The sequence below is a fragment of the Argentina silus genome, assembly GCF_951799395.1.
Source record: "Argentina silus genome assembly, chromosome: 8".
NCBI lineage: Eukaryota > Metazoa > Chordata > Actinopteri > Argentiniformes > Argentinidae > Argentina > Argentina silus.
Window position 1 is genome coordinate 16,529,329 of NC_139662.1, and position 8,628 is coordinate 16,537,956.

At 46.1% G+C, this 8,628-nt stretch overlaps 1 protein-coding gene across 1 annotated transcript; it reads left to right on the forward strand.

Moving 5' to 3' along the window:
• Positions 1-4,900: 4,900 nt before the first annotated feature.
• On the forward strand, positions 4,901-6,196 carry LOC310808983 (DNA-binding protein inhibitor ID-1-like). Its single transcript, XM_083676086.1, has 2 exons — positions 4,901-5,369; positions 5,609-6,196. The coding sequence occupies exons 1-2, from the start codon at positions 5,016-5,018 to the stop codon at positions 5,642-5,644; spliced, it is 390 nt and encodes a 129-aa protein (XP_083532212.1). The 5' UTR covers positions 4,901-5,015; the 3' UTR covers positions 5,645-6,196.
• The last annotated feature ends 2,432 nt before the right edge of the window (positions 6,197-8,628 follow it).

The following is an 8,628-nucleotide window of genomic DNA, read 5'->3' on the forward strand; positions in this document are numbered from 1 at the left end:
CATGTGGACCTGCAGCTGTGGGATGTGTGTGTGTGTGTGTGTGTGTGTGTGTGTGTGTGTGTGTGTGTGTGTGTGTGTGTGTGTGTGTGTGTGTGTGTTGTGTCTGATTCGATGTGGTTTGAGATATCTGGAGAGATTCACACCTGCACCTCAGACATCAGAGATCAGACTAGCACATCAAAGACACAGTAACACAGGGTAGATATGGAGCGTGTGTTGGAGGGAGGGAGAGGGGGAGGGAGAGGAGGGAGGGAGGAGGGTGGGAGGGAGAAAGGGAGGAGGGAGGGAGGGAGGGAGGGAGGGAGGGAGGGAGAGTGCCATAGTTTTCATAACAACCCAAAGAGCAGGCTATGGTGCACGGTCAGTGTTCTCACCTGCAAGGGCATCATCATGACGTCATCAGGTTTTTAATTTAATTGTATTTATCCTTTATTTAACCAGAGAAGTCACATTGAGATTCTCATCTCTTTTACAAGTGAGCCCTGGCCAGGAAGGCAGCATACACACAGTTACACAGACACAGAAGACACAACACAGCATGTAACATACTGTATGCTTGTGAATCAACTGCTTCGTAAAAACGCAAAACTCATAAAATAACTTCAGAGAGCTTCCTAGTGGTGAAGGGTTAAAAGCCGGTGCACTCCACAGTCAACACCCCTCTAATCTGGGATTTAAAGTCATCAATCGAAATAAAATGGTCGAGTTTCAAGTTTTAAGATGACCATATCTAAGGTAAAAAGTATCTAAGGTAAACCATATTGAAGGTAAAAAGTAAGGTGCCCTAGAATGGCCTTCTTTCTCTGATAGGTCAACATGGCCGTCCGGCTGCCTGACAGGGTGCAGTGATGAGGGAGGAATCGAGAATTTGTGACAAATCCCCCCCCTCCTCTCTGCTGTGTACCCATGCAGACAGCGGGCCAGTTTTGAGCACCTGTTCTGTGTTCCCAGACTTTGTATGGAGGGTGGGGTGTGTGTGTGTGTGTGTGTGTGTGTGTGTGTGTGTGTACATTGTTGTGGTCCAGTCACCTCACAAAGCGTGTATAGAGCAGAGCGGCCAGGTGACTCTGTCACAAAGGCATGTTGGTTCCCAGACTGTTTACCTCCAGGGTTCAGCTGGGTTTAGACGTTCACTCTCCTCACGTCAGGGCACACACACACACACACACACACACACACACACACACACACACACACACACACACACACACACACACACACACACACAATACTGCTCTATTGTCAGGCCACACCTTCTCACACCTGCAGCAGACCACACCCACTCACACCTGCACCCTCACCACATCCTGCTGGGCTGCACCTTACCTACCTGCGGCTGGTTTCGGTGTGCGTGTGTGTGTGTGTGTGTGTGTGTGTGTGTGTGTGTGTGTGTGTGTGTGTGTGTGAGAGAGAGAGAGAGAGAGAGAGAGAGAGACGCGCGCACACACACACACACACACACACACACACACACACACACACACACACAGGAAGGAAGGTCAGAGTGAATGGCAGATCCTGGAGTGTGATCTGTGTACCTGCCAGAGCACCTGAGACCACAGAGGCACACACACACACACACACACACACACGCACACGCACACGCACACACGCACACACACACACACCCTACCAAGGACACTGCCAACAGAATTGACCTGTGACCTGGTTCTCGTCACATCCCCCTCTCTCTGCTGTCTATCTATCACCTGGAGACACATGTCTGTCTATCACCTGGGTAGAAATGTAAACTAGGTGGACCTGGAAAGGCTATTTCATGTGTGTGTGTGTGTGTGTGTGTGTGTGTGTGTGTGTGTGTGTGTGTGTGTGTGTGTGTGTGTACCAGCTGCAGACTCATGGTTAACTGGTGGGCTATGGTGTTATTCCCAGGCTGGTCGAGCTGTCCCCCCCCACACCCCCCACAACCCCTCCTCCTCCTCTCCCCGTAACATCTGTGCTATTGTCAAAGGAACACTCGCTAACACAGAGAGAATAGAACAGGGGATGAAAAGCAGAGTTTGAGAAAAGGATTCTTTCCCTCTGTTTTCTAGCCAGTGTTGAGGGGAGGGTTGGAATTAGCATGTTCAGCTGCAGAGGTTCAATAATGGGTTACTGGGTAGAGAGAGACACCCGACAATCTCTGCTTGCCTTGCACACACACACACGTGCATGTGTGTGTGAGAGAGTGTGTATGTGAGAGAGAAGCAGAACAGGATGTTAACACTACTGAGTGACTCCTACAGGACCAGCAGGTTCCCAGGCCTGTGATTGGCCACAGGGCCCATAGCCCTGCCCTTAGAGGAGACTCAGCACACCTGCAGCCAGGTGATGTTATCAGGTAGGCAGGACAGTGAGAAATGGAACCAGCAGCCAGGTGGATGCTTTACCCTAGGAGGAACGTGACCTTTTACTTTACAGTATGCTATCATTGGTTACACCCATCAGGAGATGCTGTATGGTTTATATTGCAGGAGAGGAACATGAAAACATGTCTATGAGTGCAAATGATTCTGAAATGTGAATATTAACTGTTGAAGCAATAAGGTGTCTAACAAATGATCACTGCTATTCGATTCCGACCCTCGACATATCTTGCATGTCATCCCTCCTCTCTCTCTCACCCATCCTTCCTGTCAATCTCTACTGTCTCTATCCCAATAATATATATATATATATATTATATATATAGATAGAACTATATATAGATAGAACCATAGAGATAAAACCTAGAGATATTACCATATAGAGATAGAACCCTAGAGATATAACAACATAGAGATAGAACCATGTAGAGATACAACCATATAAAGACAGAACCATTTTGAGATAGAACCATGTAGAGATACAACCATATTGAGATAGAACCATATAGAGATAGAACCATATGGAGACAGAACCATATAGAGATAGAACCCGAGAGATAGAGCCCTATAGATAGAACCCTAGAGATAGAGAGAGAAAGATGAGAGCAACATAATGTGTACCTCAGTTAGCTATCTCTAATCAGGGGGAAGAAACTTCTCTGTGCCAGTAAAAAACAAGTTAAAACCAACCCCCCCATCTCTACTCCCTCCATACCCTGAACCCCCCCCTCCCTACTCCCGCCTTGATGGCAGTAAACAGGTCTGAAGAGGCCAGCTGTGTGGAGGTATTGTTGCTGTCAGAGGGGAAGTCATGATAGCTCCTGCAGCTCAACAATGGCTGGAGGGGGGAGGAGGGGGGGGGGGGGGGGGGGCGGGAGAGGGGGGAGATAGGAGACTACAAGTGCAATAAGTTGCATTGTAAACATTTTTTACAATTTATTCAATAAATATTAAATAATATGAATGAATGAAATGATGATATTACTAGAACTCTTGTCAATAACCTCTTCACTGCTACACCTGAACTCACCATGGTAACATACACTGCTACACCTGAAAGCACCATGGTAAGCTGTTACTTATTTCTATCCAGGAGCCTGTCAATGCTAAAGGCTGCAGGCTACCATGTCCTGGCCTGGCTTGGCTTGGCTGGTTACTGCAGGAATGCTCCTAGAGAATAGACTGGAGGAATCCAGGAACTACTCTCATTCCCTCTCTTTTCATTCTTTCAGGAGCCTTTAGAAGTTGAGTGAGCAAGCCAGTGACAATGGAGGTTTGCAGGTGTGCAGGAAGATAATCTCTTCAGAGAGAGGGGGGGAGAGGGGGGGGAGTGAGGGGGTAGAGAGAGGGCTGGGGGAGGGAGAGAGAGGGGGGAGAGGGATAGATGGGGGGAGAAAGGGAGAGAGAGTGAGGGGGGACGGGGGAATTGGTTCTCAGGGGCAGCGCAGAGCGCAGGTGAATGGGGGAACCCATTGTTTGCAGTCTCCATGGCCACCGCCCGCGCGGCGCCAGGCTGACAGGCGCGAGGTCTGTATGAATGGGTGACGTCACGGCGCTGGCGCCTGCGAGTCTACTCCGGTTGTTATGACAACCTGGGGAGCAGAGCGCGCTGCCGCTACACAGCGGGACCGACACGTGAAAGAATCTGTAAAACTCTTCACTGGAAGACTGACTTCAGGGTGGGAGGAGGGTGTAGGGCTGAATGTGTCAAATATGCGATTTGTAGTAGAAAGAGATTTATTGCACAAATAGATATGGTGCTTTCACTTTTCTATCGCACAATTCAAAGGTTAACCTACACTTTATGTTGCATCAAATTAGATGCAATAATAACATAATGCGATGTGAAGTAAGCTTCCTGGTTGACATAACTGAACAGAATGTCTGATATGAAGTAGTGGGTATAGGCTATAGGCCTAGAAGGTTTCAAAAGTAGGTTTGGTGGGTTGGATTGAGCAGCGGTGATGATTTATTGGTTTCTCTCTTCAGTGGCATTTAGTGCAGAATAAAAACAATGTTGTCTATATTGCTGTGACAGTGACAGGTCTGGGTATGTTCCGTATGATTGAGCTCCACTACAGTCTGTTCATAGCAACCATTAAAAGCCTTTTCATCTCCAGTAATAATTGCAGTAGTAATAATTGCAGCATTCTCTATGGATGCTGCACACACACACACACACACACACACACACACACACACACACACACACACACACACACACACACACTCTCTCTCTCTCTCTCTCTCTCTCTCTCTCTCTCTATCCCCTCCTGGGGCGGTGGCCAGCTGGGTTCCCACGTAGCGCGCGGGGAAAAACACGCTCACATTTGTTTCCATTTGTAACAGATTGGAAAGGTTGATAACCGGCCGGCCCCGATCGATGGAGAGAGGAGTGAAGGCCCGCCCCTCTCCTGCAGGCCAGAGTTTCTCATTGGGACCTTCTCCTCAAACTCTGCACAGTTTAGTCACGCCCCTAAAGCTACGATAATAAAAGCAGCGCGCTCACCTCTGTCGTACAGTCAGAGTCCACTACGAACTACCCGTCTGAGGACCCACGGAATAGAACACCGGAATTCAGCCTCTAACGCTTCTAACGGCTTTGATCGTTTTTCTTAATTTGAGCAACTCTATTTTTTATCACCGGACAAAATGAAAGTTGTGGGATCTACGTGCGCGCTGACGAGCGGCGAGGAGGTGGTCCGGTGCCTGTCGGAGCAGAGCCTGTCCATCTCCCGGTGTAAGCTCGCCCTGCCACTGCTGGACGAGCAGATGACGGTGTTCCTTCAGGACATGAACAGCTGCTACAGCACGCTGAAGGAGCTCGTGCCCACGCTGCCGGCCAACCGAAAGGCCAGTAAGATGGAGATCCTGCAGGGTGTCATCGACTACATCTGGGAGCTGCAGGTCGAACTGGACTCACCGGGGAAGGAGCGGCCGGTCGCCGGTGCTCCCCGTACACCCCTCACCGCTCTCAACGCAGAGCTCGCCAGCATCTCCGTAGAGGTACGCAGCCACAACCTTAACCTATTTGAATGATAGACTGTTCCACAGCAGTCCTAGCATATGACATGACTTTAGTGCAGCATAGTTCCATTTGGGACCACTCTGTGTAGGATCAATATAGACATTCGTTATTGGTACAACTGTGTCCTATGTAGTTTTTGGTCCTAACTCTGTCCAGTGTCATAAACTGACCATGTCCTCTCTCTATCTCTCTCTCTCTCTCTCTTTCTCTCTCTCAGAATGGTTGCTCAGACGACAGGATCATCTGCCGCTGACCAATCGGCGTCATTATCAGCGACGAGAAGAACAACTTAACCGTGATGAGTGACGTGTCGTCGCATCGAGTGTCTTGTATCAAGCCGTGGAGCGACGTGGAGGTGCCCGACATCCAGAGACGCTCTCCTGGTCAGAGTGAGAGCCGACAGCTGTACTGTCCCTGTCCTCAAGCCCGCCTCAGGTGTGCGGTCCTGGGGAGAGGTGGCCGTGAGGACCGCTGGTCCTGGGAGAGCAGAGAGGATGGATATCAACAGCCTAGCATTCCAACAACGAGCTATTGTAAATGATGGACTTTTAAGTGAAAGAATCTTTAATTCCTTGTTCTATTCTCTTTTTGTATTCTGTTACATTATATAGGCTATGTGGAAGATATTTAGCCTATACATATTTTGTTGTCTTTTTTGCTAAAAACGAAAGTCATTTTCTCAGATTTCTGAGTTATTTGTATTGTATATTACAATACTTCACAATGTGATCCCCAATATTGTTTGCTAACAATATTTTTTTAAAGTGTTTTTTATTAAAACAAATATATGCAGATAAAAACAGTTTGAAGCTTGTTGACTCACATTATTCCACACTGTCAGAATGTTATATTTATGCAAATTATGTGTCTCAACACACAAGGCATATCGATTTCTTATATCGAATCTAACAATTGTTGTTGTTGAATAGTCAGTATATTTGGACCAATAATGCAACACATAAACAATTCATAGCAACTATACAACATATATTTAGATGTCATTAGAACGAATCTAATTCGTTGGCCAGCATTACTCAAGTGTCCATAATAGAAGCACAATATCTACAGAGCAGACTAGCCTACAGAAGGCTTCATTTCCAAACTGCATTCAACTACTTCATCCACATTCCTCATAGGGTTAGGCCTTTCACTATTATACAGTAGACAAGAATACTATAGCTTACATTATTTCAGTTTATCAAAGTTATATGCCTATTCAAAAGGTTTACTGAGCCTATACATTTCTTTCTTTCTCTCTCTCTCTCTCTCTCTCTCTCTCTCTCTCTCACACACACACACACACACACACACACACACACACACACACACACACACACAGCGAGTTTCTCCTTTCTTGGCTGCGCTCCCGGCCCATCTGCAGCGCGCTGTTTGTTAATGTTTCAGTCAGCTGTGCACGGAGGAATGCGCGTCTCTTTAACCTGAGGTTCCCCAGGTGTGCGGCGGCGCCAGTCAGTCTGGCCGCGGCTGCCCTCCGCTGCCCTTGGCGCGCCGCTATCACACACACACACAATCCCACATTCACACGGCTTTACCGCATTAGTGCCGCAGCTGTGCACACCCGGCTGCAAGAGATTTGATTTTAGACCGACGCTACAGGACTACATCTGGGAACAGACATAAATACAACTGGTTGTCTGTGATATACAACATGTTTCTCAAAGAAGAAGAATATATATGAACATGCCGAGCAATATTTACATACATAGCAATATTTGGTCAGTAGCCTATAGCTGATACATATCATATATAATATAATATAATATAATATAATATAATATAATATAATATAATATAATATAATATAATATAATAGACTAGAATAGAATAGAATAGAATAGAATAGAATAGAATAGAATAGAATAGAATAAATTGAATAGAATAGAATACTATAGGAAATCACAATCGCGGGCGAAACATACACAGACTTAATTTATGGTAAACAATAGGTGCAAAGGTTAGCCTGTAGGCGAAATCCAACTAACTGTATTAATGTGACTTCTGTAGTGACATTAAATATCCGAATGATATCAGCCAATCAGCATCAGCGCCAGAGGAGCACCATCGAGGTGGGCTTGTTCACTTAAACTTTGTAGCTTGTGTTCATTTGTAAAATAACTCTGAACTCCTCTGTGGCTCAGTTCCTCTGTGGCTCAGTTGGTAGAGCATGGCGCTAACAACACTTAGGTTGTGGGTTTGATTCCTGCTGGGACCATATATACTGAAATGTATGCACTCACTGCAATGTAAGTTGCTTTGGATAAAAGCGTCAGCTAATTGGCATATATTATTAACTCTGCCTGATAGCCGTTCTGTAGTACCTTCGCGCCCTCTTGCGGTAGTCGATGCGCAGTGCACAGCATCGTCTGAAGTGACACAGTGAAGCGTCCACTACACAGTGTACCGTATCTAGTAATAAATCACGTCCTAAGTGACCTAAGTGAGAAATAATTGCAAACAAATTCCTTCCTCAAACGATCCCTCAAAACCCATCGTTTTTGACTTGCTTTTAATCTTTAACTATTTCTATTATGTTTTTACTGATTGTGCTTTTGTTTTATTTTGTATTTATCTGTCTATTCTTGTTCTCTCCATGGAATGTAGTGTCTTTGAGTACTGAGAAAAGCGCTTTACAAAATAAATGCATTCTTCTTCTTCTTTTTTTTCTTCTTCTTCTTATTATAAATGCCATCGACAGTTTTTATTCGTATCACGGTTGGTCAACGGCATGTCATCCTCGAGACTGGGGCTCGGGTCTTACAGAAGACGTTGCTGCACAGCTGGCGATGCACGAGACAATGAAGAAGTTTCTTGTTGTGCGCGAGGGATTCACAGCCTACTCGATTTGCCGAGACGAGCTACAGGCATATGGTTACAGGTCCCTTGACAACAGACAGACTAAAATATGACTACCTTAGTGAAGATTACAGGAAAGTGGTTTAACATAGGTGCATACTTTTTTCGGAGCTTTATTCTCGGGCATGTGAGTCGTATAGCAATAGCCCATTTGGAAATAAAAACTGTTGATAAAAATGTAATCTGTCCTGCCTAAAACCGCAAAGCAGAAATATAATCTTATTGTGAACCATCATTACAGACAGTGTAGTCCCGTTGACAGTGACGTGTACCCTAGGAGCACTCCTGTTTTCAGCGCCTAGGGGCGCTGTTCGTGGAATCTCGGCGCTGATCTCAGTGTTGTCCTGTTGTTAGATAGCCAGC

What these genes read in the sequence shown, in the direction of transcription:
- LOC310808983 (XM_083676086.1), top strand. Translation starts at nt 5,016, where the DNA reads ATGAAAGTTGTGGGATCTACGTGCGCGCTGACGAGCGGCGAGGAGGTG. An exon ending in TCGCCAGCATCTCCGTAGAG is followed by an intron (nt 5,370 to 5,608) that starts GTACGCAGCCAC and finishes TCTCTCTCTCAG; the next exon opens with AATGGTTGCTCAGACGACAG.